Source organism: Cucurbita pepo, chromosome 7, assembly GCF_057944985.1.
Source record: "Cucurbita pepo subsp. pepo isolate OVF chromosome 7, ASM5794498v1, whole genome shotgun sequence".
In the NCBI taxonomy this organism is placed as follows: domain Eukaryota; kingdom Viridiplantae; phylum Streptophyta; class Magnoliopsida; order Cucurbitales; family Cucurbitaceae; genus Cucurbita; species Cucurbita pepo.
In genome coordinates, this window is record NC_141804.1 from 209,575 (window position 1) to 226,130 (window position 16,556).

The window sequence follows — 16,556 nt, forward strand, 5'->3', positions numbered from 1 at the left end:
CGGGGGAGGAAACCGCGGTTAGCTTTATAAGGCCAACCAGATTAGTTAACTTATCATCCTACAAGAAACGTCACTAGGTAGTCTAATGTTGTTCTACACTAATATCAAACAGGAAGCCATATGAATCTGGCATTACTTTTCACCAAGGACTGGAGTTTTCTACTTCATCAGGTAATGTCTGTTGAATTTTATCCAGTCAAATTACTACCATCGATAGAACAGCAATCTTATTTGTGAGTTTGATAGGTATAAACAGACGGTAAAAACTGTATAATGCTGGACAAACATGCAAATCCAAAGGCATTATTATATGTGCAGGCCGCCAAACATCTAGAATAACATACTGCTCGATAATCTGTGTAAGGCATGACCGGCTACATGAAGGATTTAAGAACAGCACGCATGAAAAGTAAAAGAATTTGCATAATGAACTATGGTTATTGGACAGAAAAGAACCCCACAAGATATTATCATATAGCAGGTGACAAATCAACGATCCATGGATATTTGACCTAGACTATATGCTACTACAACATACTTCATCACAATCAACAAAGGTCGGGTAAATGGAAGTAAACATCTCTTACTCTCACTAAACTGATGCTGTTCCAGTGGGTAATTTATGAGAAACAAGCACGGCTTCATTACTTGCAGCTTTCTTCGCAGCAAGCTCCTCTAGACGTTTCCATGTGACTTCTTGTCTTGCTTTTACCTCATTTTCCTTCAATTCGTCTTCCTGAAACTTGACTAAGCATTCCTTGAGAAGACCAGGATCAAGATCATAAAATATCTTCCGGACATTCAAAGTCAAGCTATGAACAGCCTGATTCCAGTGACTTCTGGCATTCTTTTCCAGAGCTGGAAAGATTATGGGCAGTATGATCTTGCGGTTTTCCTTGATCAAATTTTCAATGTGATCATTATTCCACAAGAATAGCGCCCTTTCTGCTACCTGGGAAAGCAAAAAGTTGCATTAGCGTAGGATTCAAGATTCAAGAACATATGGAAGTTCACACCCCTAGGCAACATCTCTAAATCAAGTACTTCATTCTAGGCTCCACATGCCAAATACCCAGGAGTTGTAATGCCACAAGTCCCCAGAGTGAGATGTTTTTCTAGCGGAAAAGTTTATTGGACTAAGGAAAATAACAAAAATGAGGAAATAGACTATCTTCTCACAGCAGTATTACCTAATTATTCAAACTTCCTGCTTACTAATTACAAGCTTACAAATATAATCCAAGCAATCAATAAAAGCAACTAGTACCTGAAAATGTGGACAGTTTAGACACCGAGCAATCCTGCGAAACAGGGGTACCATGCAGCGCTGAAACTCTGGAAGTTGAGTAGCTTCTAATACTTCTTCCAACTCACTGAGGAACATTACTTCTTTTGAACTATTTGTAACTGGCCAATACTTCAATAAACCTCTTATGACTGTATCAGCAAGCTTGCAATCTTTCTCAACAAATTGTGTGATGCAGTATGATAACTGCTGATGGTACATAGCGAGGCATTTTGGTTTATGCAAAGGAATCAAAGCACGAATAAGGAATAACTTGTGCTCTTCTTTAAGAGGAAGAGCGAACCCATTGATGATACTTCCCAAAATTTCCAAGAGTTCAGCAATCCCATTATGCTTTTCTGTCTCGAAAATAAATCGATAAAATATGTTATTTATGACTTTTCTAATAAAGGGTCGGTGTACCATAAACTTCCCATAGATACGGTGCAGAATAGTTTTTAAGTATTCTCTTTCTCTAGGATCTTCAGAGTCAAACAAATCCAGCAGTTTCAGAATGAATGAATGATCGATGTATCTTTTAGCCAATTTCGCATCCATCTCAGGTGAGGCCACAAATCTGAGAAAGAATTCATAAACAATTTGCAAATGAGGCCATGCAGGATCCATGGAAGGCTCCTCCTCCTCCAAATCAAAACCTTCCACAATTTTGTTCTCACGCGATTGAGGGCTCATTGTTCTAAATAAATTAAGGGATACCATTTTTATAACTTCCTGAATGACAATTTCAGTGAACTTACTATTGACAGAAGTTACATAATCCACAATCTCCAACAAAGTTTGTCTCTTGATCTCCTTCTCTTTAAGGTGCTTTGTTGGGTCACTGAAGTCGAACAAAAAGCAGCATAGATTCAGTTTCTTAACAAACAAATTCTGCTTTTCAGAGTTTGGAACTTCCCTAAACCCGGGCAATGGCTCATACGAAGATGTGGGAATTCCATTCAGTTTTGTATTTGCACCTTTATTAGCCTTGCTACCATGATTTTTCCCAACATCTTGGACAGGGTTCGTAGCTGGAAAAGATGAAACCAAATTTGCTGACTTGCCAGATGCTAAATCATTACTTCTTGAACTGGCAGAAGCATAAGCAGTAGAAGGTGCCGTATGGCCTCCACCATGTTCCCTACTCTCAGCATTCTTCGATGATTTTCGGGGAAGCTTACTAAATATCTGTTTGATCATAATTCATATAAACCTATAAAGTAAAACAAAAAAGTAAAACGCTCTTTTGTTTGGCCTCCAAAAGTTGTTGAGCGCTACTACAATTCTATCAATCCAGAAAGCACTCCATTTTTCCCATGTAAACCGAAGGAAGCAGTAATCATAGCAGGCACTTTACCAGCATAAACGAAATGAACAAAGCAAACCAAAGCCACCCTTTTCGTCTAAACAGTAAGCAGACTCATCCCAGAACCCTGTCCTGAACTCATTTGATTCAACAAAACACCAAGAAGCGTAATCGAACATATAATCTGCTATTCCGGAAAACCTAGTCAGCGTGCTTTGACCCCAGATTTGAATCCAAACACCCAAACGACCAAAAACACTTAATACCAAAGATCTGAAATCCCGTTCCGAAAACGATTCTAAAAAATCCCCAGTCAAAAAAGAGACAGAATTAATCAACAATCAACACATATCCGTCCGAATTCTTCCGCTCAAGTCACTCTTAGGGTTCAATTTGAAATTGAAAACAAAAACACGAAAGCGAAGAGTCAGGATTTGGAATGGCGATGAGAAACAAAAAAAAGGCCAAGCGAGAACAGGGGAACAGAGAGCCCCAGAATCCGATTAAAGGAAGGATTTGTGAGGGGGGAAATGGCTTCCGAAATACTTACAGAGAGAGAGAGAGAGAGTAGTGGGTCTCTGCTTCGCGTTTTCTCCTCTTTGTGGCTTCCGCTGTTGACTGATATTTCAAATCAACAAATAAACCCCCTTTTTTTTAGTTCCAGTGGTGGATGCCCAATCACAATGGGCCTCTTCCCTAATAAATTCCAATTTGTTGTATATATATATATATATATATATACGTAGATGTTGATTTATAAATTAAAAACCACAACTTTATTGTGATTTATATATATATATATATTTTTTTAATTTGAATTGAACGTTTGACTTATTATAACAGTTGAATTATGCTTACAACGGTAATTAAAAATGATTCATTTTAATTTAAATTAAACCAACCAATTGAAGATATTTTTATTTTTATTTATTTAATAGAAAAAGGGAAATTGTTTTGTCGCCCCAACAATTTTTGCCTCAACATTGAATTAAACAAGAATATACTAAAGAAAAAAAATATATAAAAATAAATTGTCTTCAACTGCCATGAAAGGAATTCCTATGGCTTCATGCCGACGTCATTTCTATTCTCATACTTCAAAATATCTCATTTTAAATTAAATGTGAAATCTACAACAATACTTAATGCTTAGGGACCAGTTCGTAAATTCTGAAATAAAAAAATGGGACAATTTAAAAAAATACTATTTACCTAACATCAAAATATGAAAATAAAGATTTTATTTTTTTTAATTTGAAAACATCCAACAACTTCTCTCTCCCATTGGTAGGTAGAGGACAGGGGTTAATGGAGTTCACTCGAATTCAACTCGAACGGTTATAGAAGAGTAAATGAATTAGGATCCAATTTAGCTTTTCAAAATCAAATAAACACTTTTTAAAATTAATCGCTAATATGGTTTTTGTTCGTATATTTTATATTATATTTGAGAGTAAGTTTGATTTGGTCAGACTATTTTTATAATATTTTAATGTATTTTCTTAAAGCCCCCTAAATTCTCTTAATATCATCAACTTAAAATTTAGAAACAAAATATTATTATTATTATTATTATTATTATTATTCTTGTTTTAAATGGAGTTTTTATCGCAACCAAGACGCGAAAGTTTGAAGCGAGAAATCCAACTGCAGAGATCCATCGTAATCCAAAACTACAATTTTGAACCGTCCGATCAAACAAATTCAACTCAAAACCCAAACCTCATCAAGTCCAAGGGGCCCACATCACACTGCTAAAGTCAATGCCATCGGTCTGATCAGCATCCAACGGCCATAAGAGCATCGTTGTTGAAATCAAAGCTGCAACGTATTAGATTCCCGCTCCCGCCACAACGCAACCACTGGCATTCAACCAACACGTGTCATTTTCTCTTTGACTCTCTGTTTCAATGCGGACGATTCACCGTTACACTTCGGTTTCTCCTCTCTCTAATTTTTTTATTTATTTAAAATTAAAGCCCTATTTTTACACTTTAATCTACCTACTTCCAAACATATAAATTATATAATTTTAACAAATCTCAAAATTAATCTATATATATTAAATTATTTTCAATATGTGTATTTTATTAGATATTTGTTATATTAAAGAATAATATTAAGAAGAAAAAAAAAAGAGATTTTTGACGCTTTTCACGTTGTAGAGAGGCTTATAATTTAACCTTTTGTTTTGTTTTATCGCACTTTCCTGCACTTTCTCTCTCTGAACTCGATCGGCAGGTTCCTTACCCTCCGCGCTCGCTCGCTCTCTCTCTTGGAGTCGAATTTCCTCTCGAGAAAGATAATCGTTTTTCTCTTTTTCCGTCTAAAATTCCCATCCAGAGAAAATCTTCATTGCCGAGGATTCGATTCCAAGAGATCCATACTTTGTTTCTCGATTACTTCATCTGTTCTTCATCACTTTGTTTTTTTCTTCTCTTTGCTCATCACATTCTGAGGTTTTTCATGTCCTACTCTTTCTTCAACCGCTCCGGTTACGTTTGATTGTTTGTTTGTTTTGTTTTTTTTTTTTTTTTTCTTTCTTCTTTTCGAATCTGCTGGTTTATTTGCCTCTAACTACTTCTGATTGAGGAATTTAGGTGAATATAGAAAAAACGAAAACGATTAATAGTTGAATTAGTTTTGAGTTAATTTCAAAAGCGAAAAAAATTGTCGTTGTTTCTTATTATGTAGATACTTTCGACGCGATTGATCATCGTTCCCCCTCCCCCAATTTTTGATCGAGCTAAGAAAGTTTTTTTTTTTTTTTTTTTTTTTTTCGCAAGAAACTCTAAATTTCTGGTGCGTTGTTTTAGTCTGCCATCCATATTAGGGGTTTTCTTGTAATTATTTATCACTTTTCTTTTTGTCTTCCCCTTCTATTTCATTTCCCATGCCTTTCGCCTTTTTTTCGTAGTTTTTTCTTGGAGAATTTTGGGAATTTAGGGTTGTAGATTTAGGTTGGGGTAGGTAGGATCCGTGATGGCTCTTAATTTCTCTTGTCGTCCTATCTTTCCCTTGCACCATTCTGAGGACAATTTAGTTTCTCCAATGAGGATTGCCAATGGTTATATTGTTGATGGCATTCATGAGAACAATGCCGAAAGCTGTGGAAAGCTATGGCATCTTGGCCGGGAGGTGGATGCTTGTTTTGATCGTGGAAAGGATATATGTTCAGATAGTTCACAGGGCCCTGGCACCGAGGACATTCTTGATGTTTTACCTGCTGATCCATTTGGCATGGATATAAGTACCACTTTTACAGCAATTACAGGATGGCTTGAGGACATGGAAGTGGACTATGCTGAGTGTGTCAGCGACAGGGGTGGTGCTGGCGAAGGGAACGCCGAATTATTTGCAGGTCTGAATTTTATTTGGAACAACGCTCTGAAGTTCCAAGCCTTTCCTGAGATTAAAAGAATTGTTCAGAAGCCTAATCCGATGTGTAGCTGTGATGGGTGTCTGGATGGAAAGGAAACTGGCGATGTGACCTGCTGTTGTGATTTTGGATCCATTTGTAGTGTGACTGAAGTATCTTCTGCTAATGACGATCCTCCTACCTATTGTGAGCAGCAGGTTGCAGAATGTCAGGAGCAGAATTGCATCTATTGGGAGGTAGATGGAGGAGCTCCTCATGAAGGCTTAAGCTTTGCTCTTTATTATTTAGGCGTTCAGGATCTCTGCTCTATTGGAAGGGTTTGCCGATCTCTGCATTCAGTCGTACAGGGGGACCCCCTTTTATGGACGAACATTCACATAGATCAACCATTGAACGAAAAGATAAGTAATGACATTCTTTTGCAATTAACTAACAGGGCTCTAGGTAACCTGCAATGCTTGAGTCTGGTGGAATGCCCAAGAATTACAGACGAGGGCCTGAAGTGCGTGCTTGAAAGCAATCCTAGGCTGACAAAAGTACGCATAACTTCTTCCATTTTTTGCTCTTTCATAATTAGCTGAATTGTCTCGTTGTTTAACTTGAAATTCCTGTCTTTGCATAATCCATTTACATTCAGATTCACAGTTTATTTTCCTTTATATTGGCACTTGGATATGTTACCTACCTAGCTTGATGTTATGAATCACTGCTAGAAAGCCTTGTACATACTTTTTACTTTCTGTTATTTAGGTTTCTTTTGTGAATTTGAACATTTCCTGAGTTTCCTAATGATGTTATTTCGAAACAGAAGTTTCTTTATTGACACATTGAACTGGAATTACTAATCTAGGTTAGTTAGGGTGTCTTATGCTAAAAGCCACAAAGTTGCTCATGTCAGCATTCGCATTAGTGTTTTTAAAATTGGTACAGGGATATTCTTAGGACATGTCAACAAGATTTATCTTTGACATGCTTTTGATCCTAACACTTGGCAAAAAAAAAAAGTTTCCACCAGGGGCACTATTTTGTGCAAAGTGTGAATATGCAACTTATTTCTTAGCACTACATCATGCTATCATTTACTGACCGAGCATGTTACTAAAATATTTGTCCTTTGCATGTTTATGCAGTTGTCTGTTCCTGGATGTACTAGACTCAGTATTGAAGGAGTTATTAGTAGCTTGAGGGCTTTCAAGTTGACAAGTACCCACGGAGTGAAACGTCTAAGAATTGGTGGAATATATGGGGTGACACAAGAACATTTTAAAGAGTTGAAGTTCTTATTGGGAAGTGACTGCAACCTCATGCAGGAAAGTTCTTATAAGCCACATTTTTATCACAGGGGAAACTTTTATGTGTCTTGTGATGATGAACGCGCTATTGATATTGAAATTTGTCCAAGATGCGAAAACCCGAGGCTTGTCTATGATTGCCCAGCAGATGGTTGTCAGGGAAACGGACTTGCAACTCAGGCATGTAGGGCTTGCACCCTTTGTATACCGCGGTGTGTCCAGTGTGGTCGATGTGTTAATGAGAATGAGTATGTGGAAACATTTACTTTGGAATTGCTTTGCTCAGATTGCTGGAAGCCATTACTGAAGTGTAGAGAGAAACAGGATTGCAGGGATCAATCTGCGCCTGGGGAACAGGAAGATGGCTTTTTTCTACATGGCTAGAAGGGCAACGTGCACTTCATGGGAAAAAAGAAAAAAAAAAAGAAAAAACCACAAAAAAAGAGCTTCCTTCAGGTTCTCTTTCTGGCAGCTGCCATGTTAATCATATCAAGAGTTGAAGGGGGCGAAGACGAAAAGCCAAAAAAAAATCTATATATATATATATCCAGTGTTGAATGGTACTTATAAGAGAATAAGTAGCAAATCAAATTAGTGAGGCAAGGAATAAGACGAACCGTCTAAGACTTTTTACTATCGCTGTTTGATGTATATATATTGTCGATCAAGCTTGGATGAAGACCTCTGTTTGATGTATATATATTGTCGATCAAGCTTGGATGAAGACCTCTGTGTGGATCTAGGATCTTAATCGTACCATTAATAATGAATGGTGTCTCTATTCTACAAGGATGGACTCTGCCCTGACTAAGCTCAGCTCTGAGGCTATCAGAAAACGGAACACAAGCTGATATCGGTCCAATATCCTGAGTTTCTGGTATCTGCATGGGTACGTGGGAAGTTTGGCGTCTCTGTTATAGTCTTGGTATCTTCATGAATAAAGCTGGCCGTGGATGGAATTTCTTCTTGGCCTTGTACATTCTCAGGTGCTTTACGCTGTTTATCGAAGTTGCTTCGGCACCCTTCCAAGCTGCTCGATAGAACTCATCTCAACATTTTGATTTGATGCACGTATATCCTCCTTTCGTCATTCTGCGGTACTTTTGCTTGTGTTGGACTACCTATGGATCTGGACAGGGGGATGAAATAAACAATAAATGTTAATTGTATATGTGGAAGTTGTGTACTTCCTCTTGGCTAGTTCAGTTCTAGCCTAATTATCACCAAAAATAAACTTTCTCAGGCCTGTTTCTAATTGTTTTGATTATATAATTGAACATCCTTTGGCCTGTTTACAGAAGTGCTTTTTAGATGTTAACCAGATTTTGAATGCCATTGTCATCATGAACATCAATGCAGACACCAAAGAGAGGGCGGTTCATACCAATCATAGGCTAAAATTGAATGTGTATTAAATATTACCACCCATGAAATCATGGAACAAATACACATGTTGGGAAATGGAATTCCAAGACGGAAGGAACAATACATCACATTCAAACCAAAAATCATCGGTAAAATTCAACATGCCCAGCTATCTCCCTGCAAAGCAATTTGGCGTCGCTTGCTAACTTTATGCTCTTAGCAATTGCAACTCCAGTCTGCTTGTGTGTGGATGTTGGCTTATATGACTCGACCTCCTTCTCTCTTCCCGATGATGAAGCCTCCCTTGCAGGAACAACATTTTCCCACCAAAATTCCCTTAACATTTCATGAATCAATTCCCAGTAACCACGTTCTCTACAAACGCGGAATATCGTGCTTCCATTTGGTGTCCAGCAATACAAATCCGCCCACTCCCTGTCCATTATCTCCAACTGACCCTGTACCTGTGGCATGTAATAGAAAGGCATGGTCGACCAGGGCAGTCCCTTCTCGGGCTTTCCCTTGTTGTATGGACATTTGACTTCCAGGATCCCACCTCCTTGAAAGCATCCCAATAGGCCGTCGGGGGACGCGCCTAGCCAGTCCAATTGCTGTTCAGAGTGAGTTGCAAATCCTAAAAAGCTCACATCTCGGCCTGTGATGCTTTTATACCGATGGATGGCATTTTCTTCATTGAGCACACCCCACTCCATGGCATACTGCTGTCGTGCTTCTGGTTTTTTAATCTCTGAAGGAAACACTTTCTCATGCCATAGCTCAAAGCGACGGTTTCCTTTCCAGAAGCCTAAGGCTGTGCTGAATGTGCTTGTAGTCAGCTTGTCTCTCCTTAGCGCAAACCATTCTTCTGAACGCTGAGGGGCATCCGATGGGGTGACCTGGGAAGCTACAATCAAAGCTGAGGGTAAACGGATGAGCAGTGGGTTGGTTACGGATTTAGGCGGTGAGATGCTTGTTGAAAAGGTTCTTGAACCATTCCATTGCTTTCGTTTTGAGAACAGCCTTGCATTTGATCTAGGATGTCTGCAGCAGATTCTAGCAATAGAGGTGTTGCTCATTGTTGACAAAAGGGCAGTGTCGATTGAAGAGTTACTTTGATGAGGCGTCCTGCAAAACCCACAGACTGCTAAAGGTTCAGCTAAGAAAATTAGGCTAAACAGGCTTTTGCTGGTGAAGTATAAAAAAAAGTACAAACAATTGTTATAGCCATGGTGTTGACGAGCTTGTTACCTTCTATGAAGAAAAGAATCAATTTCTACTCTTCTTCATAGCAAAGCGACTTGGCATGCAAGAAAACAATCTAAAACAGTGAAAGGAATCTTCTCAACACTTCAAGAAATGACTTACTTCAATTTTGGATGCTATAAGCAACCAAATTTTTACCAAATGCGTGAAGTTCTCCCAAGGACAATGCAGAGTTTATAAATTTCAAATTCACAAATGATAAATCCAAAATATATATTTAGCTCTTTTCAAGAAATGAACTCTTTCTTTCTGTTTCTCTAGCCCTAGAAAACTTTGATTCGAACTTTATGAATGATTTTAGACATAAAATTGGAAGTACGAAGTTGAAGATAACAAGATTAACTTTCAAGAACAGAAAGTTGAAAAAGAAAATGATATCACAAGGGCGCCAACAGTAAGAATGCCAAGCTGAAAAACTTGTTTCTAATCTTCATGAAGTAGAAGATAGAGACAGAGAAAAAGAAGAAAAACTATCTGAAGATTGAAACGGAAACCCAAGCGTAAGCCCGAAACTGAATCAAAATACATACAAGAACAGGCAACGAGTAGCAGATAAGGTGTTTGATAAAGTACCCGAAAGAGAAGTTGAGCTGAATGCATCAACTTGACGAGCCGAAAATGAAGCGACGCGCGGCAATCGATTGAAAGAGGAATCTGCATGAAGAAAACTTCGAGACGCTCCAGATTGAGAAAAGGAGACCGCAGCGAGCTTCATCCTTCAATTAGCAGATTATAGAATAGAGGAGAGAAGCGCCATAGAAATTAAACTTGAAGCTCGAGCTGGTAATTGCGTAGATGGTGGGTTTAGGGTTTCTTCCGCCGGCGCAAATAAATCGAATTGAGGGTTTCTTCCGCCGGCGCAAATAAATCGAATTGAGGGTTTCTTCCGCCGGTGCAAACCAGGGTCGGGCCCCTTTTCTACACAAAATTTTGATTAGAAGTTCTCAACTTTTGGGCCGTCTGCAAATCTCGCTTGGGATATTATTTAGAAGATAAGGTTTCTAATATATATTATTATTTTTCTAAAACAAAAAATAATATAACTTTTGGTCAATGCTTCAATAGTGTAATTTATATCTCATTAATTAAATTGCTTTCATTATAAAATTATTATTTTTTTTATTTTTTTTATAATTCCATTAAGTTTTTATTAACTATTTAATTTAAACGGTCTATTTTAAATCTAAATTTATTAAACAGATCGGTCCAATAACATCATATGCCAAATTGGGTAAGTTAAATTATGGTTCAACATTGTCCAGTTTGAGCCCTCATGGCTTTACTTCGATTTTCCCAAAAGGCATCGTACCAATAGGAATAATATTTCTCACTTATAAACTCATGATCTTCACTCACTCTCAATAATCATCCACGTCAAATTAGAAACAACTATCTTTTAAAATTATTTAAACTTATGAGCTCTTAATAAATAATATAAAATATTATTTGTATATTTGTATGATAATATGATAATACTGATTAATGATGTTTGAGTAATATGGATTAAATCAAATTTAGAGAAAATAATAATAATAATAATAAAAGGAAAAAAAGAAATCCAAAATTCCAAAAAAGTCATAAAAATTCATAATTTCTCTATTTCTACTTTTTTTATCCGTACGATTATTCCCTGTTTCTCCGGCATCACACGCGACCTTCGCCTCTTTGGCTTTCCCTGTTCACTGGCTTCAACCCTCAGACTTACGGTCTACGGACCTGCAACGACTCAGTCTGAGCTCACAGTCCCAGAAAGTTAAAGAGAAATGGAAATTCAACCCACTGCTCCTAAATCCTAACCCCCTCCAACTCCCATCTTCCTCGAAATTTGACGGAATCCCCTGATTCAGAGGTATGTACTTGTCTGATAAGCCTCGCCCAATCGATATTTACAAAGAAGAAGGCAGCAGAGATATGATGATCGAGGTGGCTTCTAATGGCGACCATCATATTCAACCTCATCAGCCACAACAGACTCATCAGCAGCACCAAATGATGCTCGGCGATAGCAGTGGTGAGGATCATGAAGTCAAGGCGCCGAAGAAGCGGGCGGAGACTTGGGTTCAGGATGAGACGAGAAGCTTAATTTCACTACGGAGGGGGATGGATGGATTGTTCAATACCTCGAAATCGAACAAGCATTTGTGGGAGCAGATATCGGCTAAGATGAGGGAAAGAGGCTTTGATCGCTCTCCGACTATGTGTACTGATAAGTGGAGGAACTTGCTCAAGGAGTTCAAGAAGGCTAAACACCACGACAGGGGAAGTGGCTCTGCTAAGATGTCGTATTACAAGGAGATTGAAGAAATTCTGAAGGAGAGAAGCAAAAATGCGCAGTACAAGAGCCCTACGCCACCCAAGATTGATTCCTACATACAATTCTCAGACAAAGGTAACTTTCGATTCTTGGCATTGGGAGGGTGAATGGGATGGTGTTATGCGGCGAATCTCAATATTCAGGAAAATTCATCACCCACAAACTTTAGGTCTACTTTCGCTATTTAGCAATACCTTAATGTTACAACTCTCCGCAAACTTATTCCTTTGAACATGCTGTGTTCTGATTTATGAACAATTATAGTACTAGGATATCATCCCTAAAAGGGTTCAGCTGTATATATGAAGATATCTGGATTTGGAAATGATATATCCATCTGAACTGACGTTAGTAGTGTAGAAATTTAAAGTGGTTCTTTATTTTGTTGTTCTTAGTCTTCTCGGGGGGTGGGGAATCATCTTTGTTTTCTGTTTTCTTTCCTTAATCAGGTAAAAAAAAAATTGTCTTTAAGTTAGTTAGGTTCGTGAAATATGATGTGCAAATAGTAGGAGCAGTAGGTTTATGATTAGTCTGGTTTTGGGGTTACAAGAGAACTGTGACAAGCATTGTAATTTTATCCCAATGCAGGAATTGAGGATAATGCTCTATCGTTTGGACCTGTCGAAGGTACGATATACTTGTTATTTGCTGTTACTTCAATGTTATTTGTTTTACTATTTTCTTCACATAATATTTGCTAGCACTCATCATTCAACTTTGAGTTTTTTTTGTGTGGCTGATGATAGTTGCTAGCATTCATCATTCAACTTTTACTTTTCTAGAAGGGATAGAGAATGGCAAAGAAAATCACACCAGTGGATTTGCTGTTTAATTGTGGAGGGAGATTCTAGTATGCACCACATATAATTATAAAACTGCCTGTGGAAACTTGAGATTTCTAGTTTGCATTTTTCAAGAGTGACATTATGTAAAAGTTGAATTCTTGGCATATAGGAAGAAAAGGACAGAACTGATAGTACAACGAGGATCATATCAACGGTTGTAGCACGTTCTAAGCTGGTGGATCTCTTGCACAATAGAATCATACCATGATTATAATTCCTATGATTCTGTATAGATATAAACTCATTAGCTGCTTTAGAACATGACTTGATTGAACGAGGCATATACCATGCAATTAATTTCTTGTGTGCATCTAAAATTGGTTCCCATGTCTAGGGTATAATTTTTCAGTTTATGAAAATATGTTCAGCACATCTCACTTTTGTTGTGCCTGTTGATGAAGCAACCATTTGGGTAATGTCAATTAAGTATTAGTCTCATCACTGTCAATTTTCAGTCCTATTTGGCATATTACATTATCCCTGATATCTGACTGAGACTCCATAATTTTTTTATTTTTTTATTTTTTGAACAGTTCAGTTGTTACAAATAAACCCATAATTTTTTTTTTTTTTTTTGTCTTGTGGGTGAAAATTTTAATTCAATGCTCCTGTGACCAAATTGATGGTTTTAAAATTAGAGAACCATCGAGTTACATCTTCGTTTGAGTTTCTTGAATTTCTTGTTCACCTGGAAGATTGAATTATGTTCTCCTCTTGGTACAACCACATCATATATCTTGTCTAAATAACCCTGCCCTCAAATTGATTTAGTATGTACTAAAGATTTTTTATCGCAAAAGTTTACTGTTGATGAATAAAGTGTAATCTCTACTGTGAGTTTATTTTCATGTAGTTCATAATTTCCGATTATGAGATTGCAAATAAGCATTTTTAAAAAAATTGTAGTGGCAATTCAATTTTTATACCATGTTCTTAATATAAACAAGAAAAAAAGTTTTCTCCTAAGTTTCCTTGCATGCAGCTGGTGGCAGGCCCTCACTCAATCTTGAAAGACAGCTGGATCACGATGGACATCCCCTTGCCATCACAGCAGCTGATGCAGTTGCTGCAACAGGCATCCCACCTTGGAATTGGAGAGAGGCACCCGGAAATGGTAGTATTGCGGAACCACAACTCAACCATTTTGAATATTATGTTGACATTACTTTCTAGACTATAGCTATACTCCTGTAGATTTAGGCCCTGAGTTTACGCATTAGCAATCTCGGTATTAAGATTTGGCTTTGCATTTCACTCAAAATAATTCTATATTAAAGCTGCCTTTTTCTTTTAAAATATTCTTTACGATTCCATTCACGATTCAGCTGCTAGAGCCTGTAGTATTTTGGAAACTACAATTTTGAACACATTGTCACAGGTCCCCTTATATGATGATACATAACTTTGTAGTTGGTGGCTATACGCATACCTTAATTATTGTTTGACCCGTCATTTGGATTAAACAAGTATGTGGGCAAGAAGATTCACTTCTGAGTGTCAGTCAGAGGGTCTCTTGTAAAAACCAATTCTGCCATTGTTTGAGCTGCATGCTGCTTTTGAACCTTTAATCGTTCCAGTTTCTGTCTATTTACCACCTTCTTGGCAGGTGGGGAAGGTCAGGCATTTGGCGGGAGAGTTATAACAGTCAAGTGGGGAGACTACACAAGAAGAATCGGTGTTGATGGCACCTCAGAAGCCATCAAGGAGGCAATCAAGTCTGCATTTAGGTTGAGAACTAAACGTGCATTTTGGTTAGAGGATGAGGACCAGGTTGTCAGAAGTCTGGACAGGGACATGCCTTTAGGAAACTACACTCTTCACCTTGATGAAGGTACCCCTTCTTGTGTTTGCATTGACTGTTGTGATTCTTGTAAACATTATAGCACTAAGCTGCGGATTTTGGGGAAAGTAATGCATGTAAGAGCAGTTGAACTTCTAATTTCAGGGTTGGCTGTTAAAATCTGCCTCTATGATGAATCTGACCACTTACCAGTACATACTGAAGAGAAAATATTTTACACTGAAGATGAGTACCGAGAATTTTTAGCTCGTCGGGCCTGGACGTGCCTTCGGGAGTTTGATGGGTATAGAAACATCGATAATATGGATGATCTACGTCCTGGTGCATTATACCGCGGTGTAAGTTGAGCAAGTGCACAATTATGCCAATATGTTAAAAGAATCTTGGCTTCAGTGCCCCCTTGATTGTGGGACTTGGTTTTAGTACTCCGTCTTTACTTGTAATCCATACACTAAATCCATCCATGCAAACAACTATGGCGTTTGTGCACAGACTCTGCTTGTGCAATTTTGACAGGTTATCTTCTCCCTGTGTATATAATATGGATTGTTGGCAGTATCTGTACAGAGAATGCATGTTTTAGAGGGTGTCTATGGAATACATATATGTGAAGCGATACCATTACTTTTATTGTTCCTTCAACCAAGCTGAAGATTATTGCTGCCTCACAACTGAACCTATCTTTTGATTATATAACAGCTTATTAGTGGATCATTATGTTTTCAAAGGTCAGTAACAGAATTGTGTTTAGTTTGGATCTGAGAAGAATTTGTCGATGTAAGGCATAATCTGAGGGGTCTTGTTCTTGAGGAACTTTCTAAGGCCATGCTTTGAATACCTCTCACCTTCGAAGTTATCAAGAACTCCTGCAGCTCTCTTCTGTTTGATAACCCTGACATGTTCATTCATTAGATTTCTGAAAAGAAAGCTCCCCTCTTCTTCTCTTGATCAACATTATACACTCATATTTTGTAGAACTTGAAATATTTAGCTGACTTCAGGGTTGGTGGTGCTTATGTTTCTAACAAGCTGCATCCCACAGATGCCAACACCCACACCAACTGCAGCAAAGAGAGGATACACCTGCAAATATACATTCAAGGAAATAAAGATTTGGTTGGTAAAGTCATTTGTTTTCTTTATGGTTTTCTCAGCAGCCAAACAGAAAGCAATGGAAAATGAAAGGGAAAAGAAAGAAACCTCAGGCTTTAACCATCTGTTGGCAGTGGCCATGGCAGCAGTGAGAAGAGAATGTATGTGAAGAATTGTGCAGCGGAGGAAGAAAGACAATGAAGTCCAAATGAGAGTATAACTCAATTGGTTAAAATGTACCTTTTACTAAGAAGTAGTCAAATAGTAGTATAGCTCAATTGGTTACGATATATACTCATGCTGAGAGGAAGATATTTAAATCTACTCACTCTATAACTTAACTAATATATACGGGTAGATTTTCTTTCATTTTTTTTTAAAAGCATGTGACAATTTCAGAGTACTCTTTTTCAAAAACCTTCACAAAAGACAGAAAGTCTGGATTTGTTGAAGATTTATGGATCCAATGTCGCAGAACCATGTGCTACATATGTCTCTTTACCTTCTTTTTTTTTTTTTTTTTTTTTTTTTTTTTTAATTTTTAATTAATTAAAATCACATGATGAAGGTAAATCCCTTCTGTTTGTTCATATATGGAATGGGAACAAAAAAGT

General features: G+C 37.7%; 4 protein-coding genes across 5 annotated transcripts; 2 read left to right on the forward strand and 2 right to left on the reverse strand.

The window, feature by feature from the left end:
- Nucleotides 1-403: 403 nt before the first annotated feature.
- Nucleotides 404-3,234, reverse strand: LOC111798666 (serine/threonine protein phosphatase 2A 57 kDa regulatory subunit B' theta isoform). Its single transcript, XM_023681954.2, has 2 exons — nt 1,268-3,234; nt 404-952 (listed from the first exon to the last, which is right to left on the reverse strand). The coding sequence occupies exons 1-2, from the start codon at nt 2,483-2,485 to the stop codon at nt 593-595; spliced, it is 1,578 nt and encodes a 525-aa protein (XP_023537722.2). The 5' UTR covers nt 2,486-3,234; the 3' UTR covers nt 404-592.
- A 1,549-nt stretch (nt 3,235-4,783) lies between these two features.
- LOC111798382 (F-box protein SKIP14) lies at nt 4,784-8,562 on the forward strand. Its single transcript, XM_023681482.2, has 2 exons — nt 4,784-6,506; nt 7,101-8,562. The coding sequence occupies exons 1-2, from the start codon at nt 5,574-5,576 to the stop codon at nt 7,644-7,646; spliced, it is 1,479 nt and encodes a 492-aa protein (XP_023537250.2). The 5' UTR covers nt 4,784-5,573; the 3' UTR covers nt 7,647-8,562.
- Nucleotides 8,563-8,652: 90 nt separating this feature from the next.
- LOC111798383 (Restriction endonuclease, type II-like superfamily protein) lies at nt 8,653-10,843 on the reverse strand. 2 transcript variants are annotated; one of them, XM_023681483.2, is made up of 2 exons: nt 10,464-10,843; nt 8,653-9,768 (listed from the first exon to the last, which is right to left on the reverse strand). In XM_023681483.2, the coding sequence occupies exons 1-2, from the start codon at nt 10,603-10,605 to the stop codon at nt 8,771-8,773; spliced, it is 1,140 nt and encodes a 379-aa protein (XP_023537251.2). In that variant the 5' UTR covers nt 10,606-10,843; the 3' UTR covers nt 8,653-8,770. The 2 variants fall into 2 exon arrangements, with proteins under 2 accessions (XP_023537251.2, XP_023537252.2); XM_023681484.2 differs by having other exon boundaries at nt 8,653-9,752; nt 10,464-10,605.
- A 645-nt stretch (nt 10,844-11,488) lies between these two features.
- LOC111799043 (trihelix transcription factor GT-1) lies at nt 11,489-15,480 on the forward strand. Its single transcript, XM_023682430.2, has 5 exons — nt 11,489-12,279; nt 12,793-12,831; nt 14,032-14,163; nt 14,656-14,880; nt 14,995-15,480. Exons 1-5 carry the CDS (start codon nt 11,742-11,744, stop codon nt 15,195-15,197), a joined length of 1,137 nt encoding a protein of 378 aa, XP_023538198.2. The 5' UTR covers nt 11,489-11,741; the 3' UTR covers nt 15,198-15,480.
- Nucleotides 15,481-16,556: the final 1,076 nt, after the last annotated feature.

Excerpts from the sequence above, each read along its gene's own strand:
- LOC111798666 (XM_023681954.2), bottom strand. The coding sequence starts at position 2,485 with ATGATCAAACAGATATTTAGTAAGCTTCCCCGAAAATCATCGAAGAAT. Across the intron at positions 953-1,267 it reads TAAACTGTCCACATTTTCAG|GTAGCAGAAAGGGCGCTATT; the intron begins GTACTAGTTGCT and ends TTGCTTTCCCAG.
- LOC111798382 (XM_023681482.2), top strand. The coding sequence starts at position 5,574 with ATGGCTCTTAATTTCTCTTGTCGTCCTATCTTTCCCTTGCACCATTCT. Across the intron at positions 6,507-7,100 it reads GCAATCCTAGGCTGACAAAA|TTGTCTGTTCCTGGATGTAC; the intron begins GTACGCATAACT and ends ATGTTTATGCAG.
- LOC111798383 (XM_023681483.2), bottom strand. The coding sequence starts at position 10,605 with ATGAAGCTCGCTGCGGTCTCCTTTTCTCAATCTGGAGCGTCTCGAAGT. Across the intron at positions 9,769-10,463 it reads CAGCTCAACTTCTCTTTCGG|TCTGTGGGTTTTGCAGGACG; the intron begins GTACTTTATCAA and ends AACCTTTAGCAG.
- LOC111799043 (XM_023682430.2), top strand. The coding sequence starts at position 11,742 with ATGTACTTGTCTGATAAGCCTCGCCCAATCGATATTTACAAAGAAGAA. Across the intron at positions 12,832-14,031 it reads ATCGTTTGGACCTGTCGAAG|CTGGTGGCAGGCCCTCACTC; the intron begins GTACGATATACT and ends CCTTGCATGCAG. Across the intron at positions 14,881-14,994 it reads CACTCTTCACCTTGATGAAG|GGTTGGCTGTTAAAATCTGC; the intron begins GTACCCCTTCTT and ends TTCTAATTTCAG.